The sequence below is a fragment of the Colletotrichum scovillei genome (genome assembly GCF_011075155.1).
Source record: "Colletotrichum scovillei strain TJNH1 chromosome Unknown Contig00003, whole genome shotgun sequence".
In the NCBI taxonomy this organism is placed as follows: domain Eukaryota; kingdom Fungi; phylum Ascomycota; class Sordariomycetes; order Glomerellales; family Glomerellaceae; genus Colletotrichum; species Colletotrichum scovillei.
In genome coordinates, this window is record NW_023336261.1 from 377,351 (window position 1) to 394,498 (window position 17,148).

Sequence of the window (17,148 nt, forward strand, 5' to 3'; positions counted from 1 at the left end):
TTTGGTACGCTATCTTTCGAAGCGGAATCGGTCCCCATTTTTTCACCCCCATACCCGAAACCACCAGACCCATACAGCTTCGCGGTTGATATGATGCTGGGCTTTACCTACCGCGTCGCCGCATCTCAAGTTCGCCATCTGGTCCCAAACGTGCTAGAGCTCGAGGATGAGCCTCTCATGTCAACCACAGTGCTCGACTACGGAATGAGCCCTGTGGGGGCGTACAAGGAGTTTGTCCACCTAGTCGAGGTGACCTATAAGAATGAGAAGTTCATGGACAGTCTCATCTTGATTCTCGACAACGAGGCAGCCATATTCGCAGGACGTGAACAGTACGGCTTTCCCAAAGTCTTTGGCAAGGCCGGTATTCAGACGGCAAATGGTACTCGGCTGGTTTTGGCAAATGCGCAGAGGCCGGCAGGACGAAGTCTTTTCGAATGCGAATTCATCCCGGATCATCGCATTCCCAGTTTGCCTGCTGCGGATAAATGGGGGCTCAATCTTCGTAGTATTCCACAGCCGTGTGCGGGAACATCACAAGCGATCCAAGAGCTGATTCCTACGATCATGGACTGGAAATTTAGCGAAATCTGGGCTGGACATGGTCAGATTACATTTCCACGCCGCTCTGCATTTGATCCTTGGTGCGGTTTGGATATTCTACGATACGAAGGAAGCTTCCTTGCACGGGGTCTGACTGGCGAGCTTCGGTGTCTTGGTGAGAGCTTCAAAGTTTAGAAGTTCAAAGGATCAGGCTAGGGCCAAGTAATTGAGTTCTTGAAGTATATTTCGACTATTACGTGAAGGCCTCAGGTCGCACGAGACTTCTCCTTGGAGCATTAGTATCAGTCTTAGCATCTGAAGTTCACATCTCGCATATTCGCGCTCGCCCGTATTTGGTAGATCCTATCGTGATGAGAGTGGGCCCAACTGTGAAGGTCTACAACGTCTCCGAATAAATAGATCGAAACGAAAGAATCGTATGGAAGAGAAAGCCGATGTCGGTCGACAAAGCGATTGCTTCGAGCGAGATGCTACGATAGCTATGACCCATAACGGAGGAGTCGGTGACTAAGTGGGTTCGTGAATGATTGACTGTGTGATGGAGTTGAACTAGAATCTCGTCTTCCGATTACTCCAAAGACCTTCTCATTCATGACCAAAGTTTAATTTTTATGGTCGCTTCGTATGGCTACATGGAGGCAAGATTTTCTGTACCGTTCAGTCTCGACACTTGCGCAGTCATCGACCATGTCAGACCATGCAGAACTGTGGATATTATTCTTGAGTTCCATTAAGTCAGCCGGAGCGGGGGGTGAGATTAGGTGTGGTCCTTGCGGGCTGTCAGGCCCATCACGATCGGATACAACGCCAGAGAAATTGCGATCACATATGATCAAGGATCTCCGTCTTGTAAAGTTCCCAGCATGTATCGATAAGGGAACATCGTTTGAATTTCGGACCCAGAAAGTAACCAGGGCTCTGAAAAGTGGACGTAATCCGAGCCTCTAGGTATTGGTCGCATCTGCGGTTTAAGGTCCGCAGGGTTGATCCAACACACTTCGTGAACAACAACTTCCTTCGCGCAAGGATTACTTCCGGCCTCGCCACACTGGCGCATTTCTATACCGGGTGTGATGCTTCTTCAGTTTTCTTACCAAGCCACACAGCATTTGTCCCTCGACCAATGAAACTACCTGGTCTCGGACCACATTTCCGAATGGGTAAAAAGATGCAGAAGCGAACGAAGTGAAGAATCCTTCTTGTATCCATTAGCCGGCATGGGGTTACAGTCAGGAACATTATGGCGTTTGAAGAGCCGAGATTTCCAACAGCTCAAGAGGCACGCTTTGCGGGACATCCTCCTGCTGTAATGAGCGAGGGCAAGAGAGGCAACTAAATATACATTTGTGCCAACATGCAAATCATTGGCATGATAATCAGAAGAGACAGATCACCATGTATAAAATTGCTGTTTATGGAGAGCTAGAGTACATGACTGTAGTTACAGTGGTCTTCTTGATACCCCGCCCATCGGTCAAGCTGTCCCGCAGCTCGACCTTGTCCTCACTCGTATCACTGTCATCGCCCCCGGTCCCAGCCGCGACGGTCGTGGTTCCCACAGGTCGAGTGGCGTATGTCTCCAACTCGTAGTCGTTCCCTGTTCTATCCATGTGGTTCCTGGGAAACTTTTCGCCTCTCTCCTCGCCCGGCTTGACTGGCCATTGGGTGTTTGACAGAGTCTGCCAGTTACTACCGCTACGCAGCGTACCACGGCCGTAGTATGCTCCTGCTGTGGGCGCCTTAGATCCCTTCCCGTAGATGCTACCCAGGAAGTCCTTGAAGAGGGGTCGTAGAGTTGGCAAACTTCCAGCTATGATTCCGACATTAGCCTCGATGACGGTCCACATCTGAATATCTCGCGAGTCCCAGGTTGGATCGAAGGCCCTCCCATAACTTGTGACGATGTAGTAGACTTTAGCGCAAGCTGCTGCACATGCAAAGACCCCCAGACCGAGGACCATCATGAGAGAAATTCGAACCCTTCGCGGGACGTTGAGCCCCCAAAGCATGGGCGCCGGAATAGCGATTCCAAAGAGAAGGTCGGTGAGGATATTTATCGACGAATTTGCATAGGAGAGGCCCTTGATCGTATCAACATCCCAGCAGGCTGCCTTGACGTTGAAGTCCCAGAATGCACGTACATCAGTGCACTGGAAAATAATGGTCTATGACGAATACGTTTTGTTAGCAATAGAACCTTTGACCGTCCGCTGAAGGTACACGATCGTTACTAACGAAAACACAGGCAATCGTGTAAGCGGTCATGAAGATCATGACCCCAGTGATGAGGTTCTTGTAAAGCTTTTTGGAGGCGATTCGATGTAGTGACGACCCAACGGCAAGCTTGACTAAACAGATAGCAGCCAGGAAAAGGGGCTGAGAGACGAAGGCCATTTGCATCGCTATCGGGTAGTCTTTGACGAAGTCAATGTCCCCTACGTGGCGACCAACTCCGTGAATGACCTGCACGATCAGGACTCCTTGACCAGCAATTGCGATGACCATCGCGGATGTCATGAACCCGTCCTTTGAGATCATTGTCAGCATATCAGGGCTAATGCCTACTTTCTATAGGAAGAGATATCACGTAAGCCCAAAAATTGCAAACTTACATCGAATCCGAAGCTGTGAATCATGCCAAGGCGCACCCAAAGGCGAGCTGCCACGACAATCAATGCCACAGAAGTGACTGTTAGTGTTGCGGCCAACACCGTGGGTCCCTCATTCTCCTCCGGGTTCGAGACGAACTCCATTCTCTGATGAAAGATGATGAATTGAAATTTGGCATCAGATGACTGAGAAAGATGTAAAGATTCGGCTTGGTTTGGAGAGGAGAGCGTTGATAAAATCAGCCACTCTAGGCGCGCCGCGTCTTCCGTGCTCCGGCCACACACCATATAGTGATAGAAGGCACGAGTCTGTTCATCGAAATATCAAAAATAGGCTGACAGCAGGCTCTCAGTGCCTTCTTGGCATTCCGCCTCCAGCCTCAGACTGGAATCCAGACTCTGGCTCTTTGAAATGAAGCTGCAAGGGTTCACAAATCCTCATCGGCCCATCTCTTCGCAGCAGTTGCCTTTTCAGTCAGGTCTATGGCATCGACTGTTTCTGCGATAGAAAGTACGAATACAAAAAGTCCTTCGCCCGGGCTTTCACTCATGTCACTTCTGCATCGGAGCGTCTGCGCCGCACCCTTTTCTTCAGATGGTTGGTGGCTTTACAACTTGGCGAAATGTAGGAAAACGCTGTGAGCTGGGATTAATAACCGGGGTTTGAAATTCTGCAGGATGGTATGACGGTGCCCCTGGCTGTGAGTGGGTTGTTGGGACTAGAATATGCATAAAGTCAGAATCTTTTCGACTCCACGGCCCTTCTCCGCCTGTTGTGGGATCAGCGCAAGCCTTCAGTCTTCGTTGCTAGAGCCGAGGGATAAATCTGCACAGCATCGGGTTCAACGCTACATCAGGTAAAGAGTCTTACATGGGAATTTAAAACCAACACACCAACTGGCCCGGACCGTGGGCCGTTTCTGCAACCCCGGCTTCAACCTGCATGATGAAGTCGGGTAATCCGCCGTCTTTCCCGCTGTTCCGGCCTTGCAAGCCAAGATTCGCCAAACGGCCGACGGGTTTTCTCCCCTGTAGAGTGGTTAATTGCATTTTGGACCAACATGTTGCTCGCGACTGAGAGATATTTCGCAGAACTCTTATTTGGGAGGTGTTTACTTGGGCCGCGTTGGTGGCGATGCAAATTGGATCTTTTTACGCGACATGATCCACCATATGATCCCTGGATATCACGTACGGAGAGAGCACCAACAACGAAGTGGCAGGGCCTTGGTCGACTCCTTATCTTGTCACTGATGTTCAGTCTCTTCTGACCGGATGTAGGTCGGCGGAAGGGTTATATATCTGCCACACGGCTGGCGCTTCTCCTGCAGAAGTTCTCTCCCGCACTCAGAAAGTACTCAAGCTCTGTGACACTTGCTCTTGCGGCCTTGTTTCCTTGTCCCACACAGCCGACCTCATCATGCACATTCTCTCACTTGGCGTTTTCGCCCTTCAGGCGGCTTCCACTGTTCTCGGCAACCCACTCCCTCAGACCGATGACGGGGCCGCTGCTGCTGCCGAGAATGTCGATCAGCTCACGGCTCTCGCTCAGGCTGCATACCAGAAGTCGGAAGAGATGATCCAAAGTGGAGAGATCCAGAAGCGTGGAAGCTCCTGCTCTCTTGGAAACATCAAAATCCGCAAAGAATGGTAAGCTTTGTCCTGTTCAAGCTCGTCTTGTAATCTGAACTGCATTTGACATGAGTCTAGGGGTTCGTTGCAAAGACAAGAAAAGCTCGACTACATCAAAGCCGTGCAATGCCTTCAGTCAAAGCCTGCCCTGACCCCTTCCGACATTGTTCCTGGTGCTAAGAGTCGGTTCGATGACTTCGTTGCCACACACATTAACCAGACTTTCACCATCCACTACACCGGCACGTTTCTGTCCTGGCACAGACGTTTCACTTGGTTGTACGAGGAGGCGCTTAGAGAAGAATGTGGCTACAAGGGCACCCAGCCCGTAAGTTGCCTGTACAAACTCATGATAGCCATCGGCTAATCAGCATGACAGTATTGGGACTGGGCAAAGACCGCCGTAAATGGTGTCGATAGCTCTCCCATTTTTGATGGCACCGAGACATCAATGTCTGGCAATGGAGAGTTCATCCCTGACCAGGAAGACATCATCCTTACCAACCCTGACGGATCGGAAGCCGCTCGCCTTCCAACCGGAACTGGAGGTGGCTGCATTACATCCGGTCCTTTCAAGAATATGTCTGTGAACCTTGGCCCTTTGGCTCTCTCTCTTCCGGGCGGAGGCAGTGAAACAAACCCAGACGGATTCTTTGCCTATAAGTCAAACCCCCCACTTCCTGGCACCCCCCTGTTTCTGGCACCCACAAAAACGATGGGATCACAACCCAACCTCCTCATTACTATTAACTATTGATCCTCAACCACACCCACTACAATACAACTGCCAGCCTCACTAGGGCATTCAGAGTCGCTGGATTCAGCCGTAATAACCTCCTTTTCACCCGCTTCGATTTGAGCCCGATGGATATCCCTGATGTTCGCAAACTTCGTGTTGGGATCGATCTGAACAGTCCTCTTCCTAACTGCAGCGTTGGTAACTTGAGCCCTCAGGTGAGCCAGCTGCTGCTGGGCAGCTGCCAGTTGCCAGGCCTGCTCTGTGAAGCCTTTTTCACCTTCCTGAACAGCAGCCGTTGAGTGCTGGTATCATTGTCGAGTTGGGTGTAAGTGCAGTTGACCGCTGAGCTCTGCCAGCTTCCTGGGTGTCGACCAGACCACTGCAGAGGAAGCAGAATCCATGGCTCAACAGGGGTAGTTTGTTGACCATTATGGCATCGCTTTTTGCCCCGACTGGTTGGTTTGGGTGTGGTGGGCTTAGCAGAAGGCTCAGGTAATACCATAGGGTTCATCAGGGCTTAACCATCGCTACAGGGTGTAGACCAGTCCACTTCCAACCACTTCTGATGTTCGAGACTGATAGACCAGCAAGTCGAGCCTTCTGGTAACAGTCCAGGAAGTTCCTTTACCTATAATGGTAGAGTCGTTCCATTGAGACAAGTAACCGAGCTCCTTCCGATAGGCTGACTTAACAGGGCTGAAGACAGACTGGTCAAGTGGCTGGAGGACATGAGAGGAGTGGTAAGAACAGTAAATGGATATTGTTAATATAGCAATTCCACATGAAGTCTGTCGTCGTATGACTCCCATGCCCATCCACAATCAACAGTCGAGCCTCGCCCTCAGCCTCGGGCATAGTCTGTGGGATAAACACCTTCTCTAACCATTCAATGGCAGTTAAGTCTGTAGTCCAGCCATTATCTGTTGCTGTAAACTCCCACCCATCGTATGGAACCAGATGTAATGGAAACCACTGTTGTTGGACCGTCTTCCTTGAAAATGATAAGAGGACGAAGTGCCCTACCCAAGGCTGAGATACACTCAATGATAGAGACCCATGCCCTCGACCCAGGTTGTTTCTTGCGAACAGACGTCGTCTCAGCCATGCCCAGCACTAACCCATTAGCTCCTGACCCTCGAGGATGCCAGTCTCATCCATATTATATCTGTTGGCTGGTTTGATGTCCTTGATCTCAGGGATAGCAAGGAACTTAAACCAGTTCCTAATGACCTCAGTAGATGCCCCATTAACGCGTCTAGAATCGATGGAACGACTTCTCTGAACCTTAATGATAGGGTTCCTTCTCACGAAGGCATAGATCCAGCCTTTTCCTAATGGTTTGGTATCCAGCAGCAGCCAGAACTCGCTCTGCGAATTCCTTCACCTGTTGGTGCGTTGGTGCGAGGCCCAGCGAAGCCTGAATGCGAACCCATTGTGCCAGCTTACTCTCCTGGTCAGGAGACAGCCTCTGCCAGTCAGCAAAAGCCACTTTCCTAGTCTGACCACCTTGGAGACGTAGTTGGAGGGTTGATCGTGGTATCCCATACTCCAATGAGGCTCTCGTTTGAGATGTCCTCGAGAGCCTGACGAAGCTGATCTTCGGTATATTGAGGCATTAGATATAGAAGAAGGTATGTGCAAAAAATGAGCCCATTTGGACTCGAATTGAAAATGTTGTGATAAAAGGAGGTTGGGGGTGGGCATTGCGTTGTGGTGGATTTTCGCGTTTTTGTGGGTGCCAGAAACAGGGGGGTGCCGGGAAGTGGGGGGTTTGACTTAACCCCCGCTGCCTGAAGCGCGACTTGACTACGGCTATCAACCGAAGGTACTCGAACGCTTCCGCAATCCTGCACAACATCCTGGTTCCTCAGAACGTAGGCAAGTTCCAAGTTGAGATGCAGGGAGATCCCGAGTCGGGTACCATGGGCATGGGCATCCACGGAGGTGGTCATTTCGTGAGTGGCTCCGTTCCTTCTGTATTATTCGCGTCACAACACGAAGCTAATGTTCATCAGACTCTTGGAGGTGACCCTGGAAGAGACTTTTTCGTATCGCCCGGTGATCCCGCTTTCTACCTGCATCATGCGCAGATTGATCGCGTCTGGTGGATGTGGCAGATGCTGTCACCCAACGCTCGTCAGTTCGCCGATGATGCCGTCATGGGAACTAACACATTTTTGAACTCGCCTCCAAGTGCCAACACAACTCTTGACGAAGTTCTCGAGTATGGATACGCTGCCGGTCCTCCTATCAAGATTCGTGACACGATGAGCACTCTTGCTGGCCCTTACTGCTACATCTACTTGTGAAGAACTCTGCTTTACTCTGCCTACTACTTCCATGTAAGGCAAGACACTCTGCAAATAGGAATGGAAAGTCAACAACTAGATAGTTGTTACCTCATAGATCTGTATTTAAAGTAGTTTTTAATATAAAAAGACACAAAGAAACCCATAGATAGACCAAGGGCTTTCAATTGGCTCGCAAGGCTAGCATCAGTCGTGAAGCAATTTCCCATTGCTTGAGCGATAGTATGAGGCCATATAGATGTGATTTTACAGTGCCTCGCTGTCTCTGTGCTTGCGATGTATGACTTCGCTATGTCTCAACATCCGGTAAAAGAAATGAGCCAACTCTATCTCGAGTTAGTATTGCCCTTTCTAGAACTTGATATAGATCAAACATTGCCATACGTACCCGATTAATGCATAACATGCACACATGAGTGTTCCTTTGATACCCGGCATCTTCAGATTGCTCCGCCCATCGCTCAGCAGAAGTCGTGTGGAAAGTGCGGCTGCGCCCAAGAGGGCAGCCGCTTCAAACAAGCTGAAATCAAAAGCTGCATCTCGGTGCATGATCCAGCCTGCTAAGATAGTTATGGGCGCTGCGCAAAGCGCAATCTGTATGGCTGACCCAGCTGCAACCGCGATGGCGAGATCTAGTTTCTGTTTCGACGCCATCGTCACGACAGTGACATACTCTGCCACGTTACCAATGACCGGCAGAATTATCAAGCCGATAAAAGACTCTGACAGATGGCCTTGATGAGTTATGTCATCAATCGTTCCGACGAGGAACTCGGTACACATCGACATCAAGGCCGAGCTTATGATTAAGGTGATGACGGAAATCGCTTTTTGTCCCAAGGATCTCCGGGAGCTCTTTTCTCGATCTCGAAGAGTTACGACTTTCATACGGCTGGTCTGGAAGATGCGCAACCTATCTGAGCAAGACCTTCGATGAGCGCCGGTACTATCAAAGCGGGTAGGATCCGCAGTCGAAGAACAAAGCGACTGACGGCTCAACGACTCTAGGCTATCACAAGAGCTCTCGCGGCTGTCTCTTTGTTCGATCTTGTTTTCTTCTCTTCCGCGCTCTTCTTCGCTTTCCTCGCGTAAAGATGCGGAACGTGGGGAATAATCAATATTTTCGAGCTCGACGGAGGTATCAGTAGCACAGTGGCCTTCGTTGGTGCCATTGGATGTACCCGAACGACGACTGGTCTGAGGTGGTGATGGAGAGTCAGGTGATACTATCGCTCGGCCATCTTCTAGGTCCGCCACATCTGGGTGTCGAATCACAGAGATGTGTTGCTCTCTGAGTTCATGTATGAAATAGAACATGTAGATAAATAGAACCACAAAGGATGAAGCTCTGCTCATTGTCAACATGGCTTCATTCGCGCCATCGCGCGCTTGAAACGTATGGCTGAAGGCGGCCTGGTGTTTATGAGTATGGTTCTCAATAAGATGGAAGGTAGCTGTCGCTCACTCACCGGTATCAGAAGAACAAAGACGGAAACAAATAGGAGGCAGCTCAGGAGTTGAGTCTCTGGAGTATCCAAGATCGGCTCATGTCCCGCTACTCCACAGACACATAGGGCGGTGCCAAGAATTGGCAGTAAGTTGACAAGCATTGAGCCAAGGATTGACGCTTGAACGACTTGGATCTGATTGTGTTTAAGGGCGATGCTACGGACATCAGTACAATTGAACGACTTGATGGGGTCGATAAATGGCGCGCTTACATGCTGGGAAATTGTCAGAATTGTGATTGTTTCGTCAATGAACTGTGTCCACATGCTAGAATAACTCACAATAAAATCAGCTCCACGAGGTTTCCCATTGTTATGTTGAGCAAAGCTCCAACCGTATCGCCTGCATCAGATGCAATCATCTCAGTAGCTCCAGTGAGCAAAGAGGACAGTGGAACAACCGCTAGTGCATTGGTGATGAATATGACCAGGGGAGCTTTATCAGACCAAAACGCCCAAACGCCGATGGGTACGAAGATTAGAAGACAATTGAGCCACAATGAAAACATTTTCTTTCGAATTGCTTTCTTGACCTGCGGTGACTGTGCAGGTTGTGGAAGAGTTCTATGTTCCAAGGGCGAAAGATCGCGTGAGATGAGACTAGCCTCAGAGCCGGCAGCTTCGGAAAAGGTCAGATGTCTGCTGCCTCCGGGCATCCGAGGGTACATGTACACCGCGTGCAAGGGCGTTTTTCCAACCAAGCATAAACATGAGACGAACTATATCCGCAATGATCACAATGAAGAAAGTATTATCATATGCTTACTTTCGGTCTCGAAATGAGGGGAGTGCAGCGACGCGAGCAGACTAGCACCTGAGTGGACGGGGTGTTGTAGCGGCCTCAAGATACAGCCCAGAGCGGTTGCTGCCTTTCAAAATTTTCCTCGTACATCTGAACATCATGTCCTTTCTAAAGCCAATTATTTGTGTGTTTGTTGTGTACAAAAAGCCATCGTATGAGGGATTTTGAGATGCGGCACATGGCCCGTGAGGGGCGTGTTTGATGAGAGCGATTTTTGACGGAGGCCTCCAGCTACGTATGCGAGCGACTACAGTCCAGCTCTTCCATATGCCTCCCCATATGGCTTACCAAGTTCAGTCTAGTGATATTCCCAGGCTCCGCGTGTCTAAACGACCCTAGAGATCTGCTCATCCATGCGGCGATGGATTCTTCTGCGGGATATCTTACAAGCTCGGTAAGATGAAGACAAGCTAGTAAGTTTCCAGCGGCCGGATCTCTCACAGTCGTGTACTAAGTACATAGACATCCCACGGCCATGAGAATGACAGTTCTCCTGGGCTTGTGATGTAAATCTACTTTTCATTTCATGTTATATCATGGTCCATTCCGCGTCAGCCCTTACGTACTTGGAGCACGGGAGAAACTGTGCGTCGTCCTCACCTTTTCAAGAAATCCCGCACCGGCACCGAACTCTTGCCCACAGATACGTGTAGGCTTTAAAAAGTTGAGTGAAGTAGCATTTTGTATTGACAGTGCTACGGAACAGGCCTGTTCTAATGGGGGAAATGTAAGCATCCCAGGATACCTTTGGCAGTGGTTGCCCACCATGAGGCGATAGGCCCCAAGTGCTAAACCAACAGCCATTGAATGAATCGATCGTGAGATGAAAATGAAGAGAAATTGGTATAAAAGAACAAACAACGAAAAGTCAGGGCCACAAATTCATAGAGTTGTCGAACACTCCGCCCCGTCTGCATCGCAAATACTCTCGGGGTGTTGTATCGAATATGTTGAATTTCTCCACACGCAGCCAAGGCCGAGACAGTACCGGGGGCTTTTGTACTCCTCAGCAGTTGCGCCAATTTAGTGTTCGATGCCCTTCAGAAGCTCTTCAAGGCTCCCAGATGTGACGACGGTCACCTTCTCACATAGCTCGGGAGGGCATACTTCCTCATAAGCCTTAGTAGTTTAAAGTCAGTGTCTTAGTTTCTTAATCCGGACTATTATTCGGCGCCTACAATCAGTCTCCCAGGCTTGTTGAGACAGTCTTCCTTCAATGGTACATGTCGGATCACAGAGGCGGCCAGCGTGGTAGGACCCCAGTTGAATACCGTCGGGGTCAAGGGCGCATTCTCGCGGAACTGATGAAGATTATCTAAATATTGCGGTAAGAATTTACAGCCGGTTCTTTCATGTAAACTAACAGAAGTAAATACCTTCAAAACGAGTGACGACGTCCAAAATAGTCGCGCCCCTTTGGCCGAACCCCACGCCAGTCACACCCCAGTGGGTGCCGTTCATTCGGTCGGCGATATTTGTGATTGGCTGGTCCGGGCCTTGGAACAAAACTGCGTTGAGTGGTTATCAGTGAGTGATCAGCACTTGGTGGTACGAAGGCACTGTACCGTAAACATTGAATCCTGCCTTGACAAGTGCGGCGGTGTCGTTCCGGAGTTCCCTGTCAACATCAACAGGGTCATAGTGCTGCGCAATCACGTATGGATGATAGGCAGGAAGTCCCCTGTGCGTTGTTAGTCGAACGCTCTACTTCTTGAAGGATCTAGGCGGTTCTCACGTATAGAAGACGTTCACTTCACCGCATCCAACGTTGGAAGGGTAGGTGATTTGGGGGAGTAGGAGCGGTCCCGAAGATGCAGTCGTGCTCCCCAGAAGCACGAAGGTGAAGATGGTCTCCAAAGAGTATCTCATGTTGAATCTCGATTGTGTGAGGGTGCTAACAGTAGCTTTCAAAGTTTGATGGTGATAAGTTGAAGTCAGACGGTGGAGTATAGTACCGAGGTGATGATGATCATAGCTCATCAAGCACCGATTTCAAGGATGCCGTCCACGCTTTTGTAGTCAAATGTCTTTACTTCAGCCGTTGACTATGTTAAACCATCGTCAACTGATGGCATGCCCCTTTCTCCCAGCCGATGAGTAATCGGCGCAGCTTGAACCGCGACGTCGCGAAATCATTGCACCAAAGTTGTCAGCCTTGTCAGGCAGACTTACAAGCCTGATACGTAATAAGTCGCCTGCATGTCCCGGAAGAGAAATTCAGGGTACCTTGTTCTTGTCAAAGAACCTCTACCCTGGTAGATTTGCAGGGTGGCGCACCCACGTCCTAGAGTTCTGTGTGACCTAAGCGCTTTGCAATATCTTTATGACACCATGCAGCCTGATTCAGCGTCGATCCAATCAGGTGTTGTGTTCAATTTTAATCAACTCATTCAAAGGATCGCAACATCTGAGCGAGTCAAGAGTCGGTAGCTAGAGCGATAGGGAGACCTAAGCAAAGTCATGGAACTACCCTCAACTCGGCAGTTGATGGCTGTGCTGGCCTATCTCTAGATATTCTCACAACGATCTTCAAGCGATTAAACGGCTGAATGGGTCTCCTAGTCAATAACCCATCCTGCTCATATTATTATAGGCACTTTTGAACCGTCGACGGCCCCGCAGGCCGCATCCTTCGGAGGTCATCAGGCAACACTGTGGGGCTCCCGAAACCTTACCGGGACCGAGTCGGGAACCTTTCATGACCGAATGCTACATACCCCGTTGCATCGTAAAACTTCAAGACACTCGCTGGTCGATGAAAGGTAACAGCTACGATAGACTATGTGGATTTGTAAGATTTTGTCAGAAATCTTTAATGAAAAGAAACGATCCTTAGAAATGAGACCACTTCACCATTTGTAATCGATCCAGCTCCGCGGAATTCGAGCGCAAGCATGAATGTGCTGTCTTGCTTGGATCCATCTAAGGGAAGAGAATGAAATTGATGGCCTTCACAAATCGAAGGTATAGATTCAAGCTATAGTCTGTTCTACGGGAAAGTAATCTGCATCTGCTCCCGCATTCGCGAACAACTACGCGCGTTCCTTCGCCATGCTTGTCCAATCTCTATTGTGGTCGATGGCCACAGCTACTACTTACCAGCGATATGGTCAACCTACACTGAATTTCGACTTTCCATCAAACCCAAAAGTCGAAAGATTCGTGGTTCACGTCCACGATTCCTTTCTGTATGATACCTTGCAGAAAGTACGATCCTATAGACCTACACATGGCCTGTCTTCAGACTGGGATATTGAAGGGCCTCCCGCTGGGAATCTGACCGGCGTTGCGGAGTACTGGGTCAACGAATACGATTGGAAGAACGTTGAGAAAAGGCTCAACGAGAATTTCGATCACTATGTAACGACTGTTCCGGGCGGCGAGAATTACCCATATCCTATACCGCTGCACTTTATCCATCATGTTTCCGCCAACGCCAGCGCCACACCACTGCTCCTCCTTCACGGATGGCCATCGACAAATCTAGAGTGGTCAAAGGTCATCAACCCTTTGTCAGGGAATTCCGAACAGCCATTTCACATCGTCGCACCGGATCTACCTGGCTTTGGATTCAGTCCAGAGCCAGAACACCCCGGGCTAGGATTGCGCGAAATGGGATTGGCCTTCGACACATTGATGCACCAGCTCGGTTACGAAAAGTATGGAATAGTCACTACGGACCTCGGATGGGTCACTGGAATGTGGATGACCATCGACGTCCGTGATAGCATCCTTGGCCAGATGTGTGACTTCTTTATCGCTGAGCCAACCACTGAAGACCGGGCTCGACTGGAGCAGAATCAGACCACCGGCGAGGAAACACTTTACATGAAATCTATCGACAAATGGTTTAGCTCACATTGGGCATATTCCGTAGTTCATAGCCAGAAGCCTCTGACGATATCCCAAGCTCTGGCTGATAGTCCGGTTGGTCTGCTTGGTTGGTTCTGGGATGTCAACTACGCCACTTCCAACGGCTACCCTTACACCGAGGAAGAGCTCATCACGGATGCGATGATGATGTATATACCGGGGCCATACGCAGGCATTCGAGCTTACTTGGGATTCCAGGTGTGTCATCCCATTCCGAGTGTGATTCTTGCAAGCGTCGTAATTATTGACACCTATGCCAGTCGCATTTTCCCCACACAGACGTGCCCACGGGGGTCTCTCAGTGGAGTATGGGCGATGGCCCGTTCCCTGACGTTGGAAACTTTGGTTTCGCAGTAAGTCACTATGAATTGTGGGACACGTGTGTCCAGAAATCAAAACTGACTTTCGACAGCCAAGAGATTGGATTGAAAGATCCGTGAACTTGGTGTATTTCCAGAGACATCAAGTTGGCGGGCATTTCCCAGCTGTCAGTCAACCCGATCTATGGATGGGTGACGTGAGGGCTTTCTTTTCCGCCCTACGCATGTCGTCTTCTGTAGAAAAAGATGAGCTGTAGACTGTTGTCAGAGAGGCCGTATAGAAACCACGACGATGAGACTCACTGAATGTCTGTATGTAAATTCAATGCACATATTGAACGCGGTCCAAAACCTCTCCCATGAAACACAAGCCTCGCGAAGCTACCAAGTCCTTGTTTTATCGCACAGTCTAGACCGAAGTCTTTGGCATCATACCCTATTATTAGCCTTCAACGGTTCATCTATTCACCTGTAAAATGGTCCCGCTGCATGCCTGAAGCGCTGTTAGCGTGTCCACGTATCATGCCACAACGCCACCGATGTGCAGCACCAGCCACGGCCTGTCTCTCCACGACTGGTGCTCGGGAGGATCCTGCAATATCCAAGACAACTGTCATTGATCCAGACATTGAAGCAAGTTCTCCCTGGAACTGGGGTCGACAAGCGGTGTGTCAGCGGCTGAGTGCAGAACCCCGCGCGGGCAGGGATACAGGCCCAATGATAGAGCTCAAGGGCAAACTATGCCAAGCAAGCTTGTATGACATCCAGCGATCTCCGCAGTCTAACAAGTGACGTCAACCCACTTTCCATGTTCACTGCCAAGGAACACGAATAACAAGCCACCGCGTAGTCTGGGCATCAAATGCGCTCACCCATCAGTTTCCCTTTTGATGTTGGGCTTCAGCTGGAGTGTTCTTGACATTCCCCTGATTGATCCACCCTCTAAACGGGCTGACCCACTCTCGCAGTAACTCATTGATATATCATCATTGTTCCTCAAGGCCTCTCGTCTTTCACCGACGAGTACCGCTTCACTCTCCTCTGCATTGTTCACTGTTCTGAATTCAGCATCCTTATTCAATATGGCAGGAATCGTAGACAAGTTGACCGCCTCTGGAGGCACCGAATCAGCAGGTAGGGCATAACGAACCCATTTCCGGACTACAGTATTTGTTTATTGTGTCTAACATCCCGTTAGGATTCCTCAACGATATCATCGCGCAGCTATGGCCAAACATCAATGTTGCCGGCTGCAGGATGGTGAAGGAGATCGTTGAACCCATGTTCGCTACGATGCTTCCTGGCCCCCTCGCGAGCCTCAAGTTCGTCAAGCTGGACCTCGGAACTGTTCCCATGCAGGTATCAGAAGTGGACGTTCACAAGGTTGACAACGGCGGTATCAAGCTTGACATGGACGTGATCTGGGAAGGAAAGAGCGACATCGAGCTCGATGGCAAGATGGTGCCCAAGCTGGTAAGACCCTGGAACGAAGACTACCCCTTGACTCGCGTAAGCTAAAGCAGACGACGACAGGGTATCGAGCATGTTCGTCTGAAAGGCAGACTTTCAATCCTGCTTGCACCTCTAACAAATATTATCCCCTTGGTATGTCACTTGACCTTGAATTCTTAGATAAATGATGCTGGTTTGAGTGCTGACGTGAAAATAAAGATTGGAGCTGCGCAAGTCGCTTTCATCAACCCACCAGAACTCAAACTCGACTTTACCAATGCTGCAAACATCGCAGACTGGGCTTTGGTTGACAAGGCCGTGCGCAAGGTCATTCTGGACATCATCGCCTCAATGGCTGTGCTCCCCAACCGTTACCTTGTGAAGCTCGACAGCAACAACGACTACTTCAGAACATACCTGCCTCACCTGGGTGCCCTTCGCCTTACTATTGAGAGGGCAATTGGCATCAGCGGGCCAAAGAAGAGCGGTGCCAAGAGGCTTTTGGCAAAAATCGTCAAGGATATCCCCGACTGTTACGCCAAGGTGAACGTTGGTGCTGAGGAGGAGTGGCGCACCTCTGTTAAGAAGAATGACCACGACCCGGAGTGGAACGAGACCCACGACTTCCTCGTCGCTGACTACGACCAACGCATCTTTATTGATGTCCAGGACGATGACCTCGGTGGCGACGATGATATTGGTATTGCGACTACTACGGTCAAGGACATTTTGCTCAACGGTGGCTCCCAAGAGTTGGCTCTTACCCACAAGGACGAGCCCACCGATGCCAAGATCGTCGTCCATGCAAAGTTCTACAACTTTGTGGACAACGCTGAAGTCATCACATCCACTCAAAGTGAGAATGAGCACCAAATCGTCGGTCTCGCGACGGTCCTCATCGCCAGCGCCCTCGGATTGCAAGGTCAGCGCGACGAACTTAACCCCAGTATCAAGGTGACGTGGGGCGCAAAGGAGTTCCGCACTGCGGCCAAGACCTACAGCCCGGGAACAGATATCTTCAACCCATCTTTTGACCAGGCGTTCAGGATCCCTGTCACGGCGGATTTGCTCGCCAACCCCGCCAGCTTCAAGATCTCTCTGCTCAACAAGGCTGACGAGACTGGTGCTGTTGAGATTCCTTTCCAGGATATTCTTCAGGCGCCTGGTTTGGTCAAGGAGGAGAGCTTCGACGTTGGATCTGGTGCGACTGTGAGAGCAAGTATCTCTCTGCGCGGCTTGCAGGTTGCGCATTGATGAGCTCATGATTTGACGAATACGTTCATGTATAACTACACGATAATACACGATTCAATGATATTACTCAAAACGAGACGTAGCTT

The 17,148-nt window shown here is 49.9% G+C and overlaps 6 protein-coding genes across 6 annotated transcripts; 3 read left to right on the plus strand and 3 right to left on the minus strand.

The window, feature by feature from the left end:
- Positions 1 to 1,976: 1,976 nt before the first annotated feature.
- Positions 1,977 to 3,317, minus strand: HER10_EVM0007774 (uncharacterized protein; the record flags this gene model as incomplete). The annotated part of the gene is made up of 3 exons (XM_035477319.1): positions 1,977 to 2,729; positions 2,800 to 3,090; positions 3,177 to 3,317. The coding sequence occupies 3 exons, from the start codon at positions 3,315 to 3,317 to the stop codon at positions 1,977 to 1,979; spliced, it is 1,185 nt and encodes a 394-aa protein (XP_035336247.1).
- Positions 3,318 to 4,593: 1,276 nt separating this feature from the next.
- Positions 4,594 to 7,853, plus strand: HER10_EVM0003814 (uncharacterized protein; the record flags this gene model as incomplete). The annotated part of the gene is made up of 5 exons (XM_035473478.1): positions 4,594 to 4,823; positions 4,884 to 5,133; positions 5,185 to 5,468; positions 7,370 to 7,503; positions 7,570 to 7,853. 5 exons carry the CDS (start codon positions 4,594 to 4,596, stop codon positions 7,851 to 7,853), a joined length of 1,182 nt encoding a protein of 393 aa, XP_035335865.1.
- Positions 7,854 to 8,204: 351 nt separating this feature from the next.
- On the minus strand, positions 8,205 to 10,931 carry HER10_EVM0003462 (vacuolar calcium ion transporter; the record flags this gene model as incomplete). Its single annotated transcript, XM_035473137.1, has 4 exons — positions 8,205 to 9,287; positions 9,323 to 9,518; positions 9,644 to 10,080; positions 10,737 to 10,931. The coding sequence occupies 4 exons, from the start codon at positions 10,929 to 10,931 to the stop codon at positions 8,205 to 8,207; spliced, it is 1,911 nt and encodes a 636-aa protein (XP_035335837.1).
- Positions 10,932 to 11,186: 255 nt separating this feature from the next.
- On the minus strand, positions 11,187 to 12,032 carry HER10_EVM0001281 (uncharacterized protein; the record flags this gene model as incomplete). Its single annotated transcript, XM_035471036.1, has 5 exons — positions 11,187 to 11,282; positions 11,342 to 11,478; positions 11,540 to 11,671; positions 11,729 to 11,844; positions 11,899 to 12,032. The coding sequence occupies 5 exons, from the start codon at positions 12,030 to 12,032 to the stop codon at positions 11,187 to 11,189; spliced, it is 615 nt and encodes a 204-aa protein (XP_035335637.1).
- Positions 12,033 to 13,799: 1,767 nt separating this feature from the next.
- HER10_EVM0008105 (uncharacterized protein) lies at positions 13,800 to 14,613 on the plus strand (the record flags this gene model as incomplete). The annotated part of the gene is made up of 2 exons (XM_035477639.1): positions 13,800 to 14,342; positions 14,449 to 14,613. The coding sequence occupies 2 exons, from the start codon at positions 13,800 to 13,802 to the stop codon at positions 14,611 to 14,613; spliced, it is 708 nt and encodes a 235-aa protein (XP_035336277.1).
- Positions 14,614 to 15,267: 654 nt separating this feature from the next.
- HER10_EVM0007860 (C2 domain-containing protein) lies at positions 15,268 to 17,098 on the plus strand. The gene is made up of 4 exons (XM_035477401.1): positions 15,268 to 15,490; positions 15,555 to 15,829; positions 15,890 to 15,961; positions 16,028 to 17,098. Exons 1-4 carry the CDS (start codon positions 15,439 to 15,441, stop codon positions 17,060 to 17,062), a joined length of 1,434 nt encoding a protein of 477 aa, XP_035336255.1. The 5' UTR covers positions 15,268 to 15,438; the 3' UTR covers positions 17,063 to 17,098.
- The last annotated feature ends 50 nt before the right edge of the window (positions 17,099 to 17,148 follow it).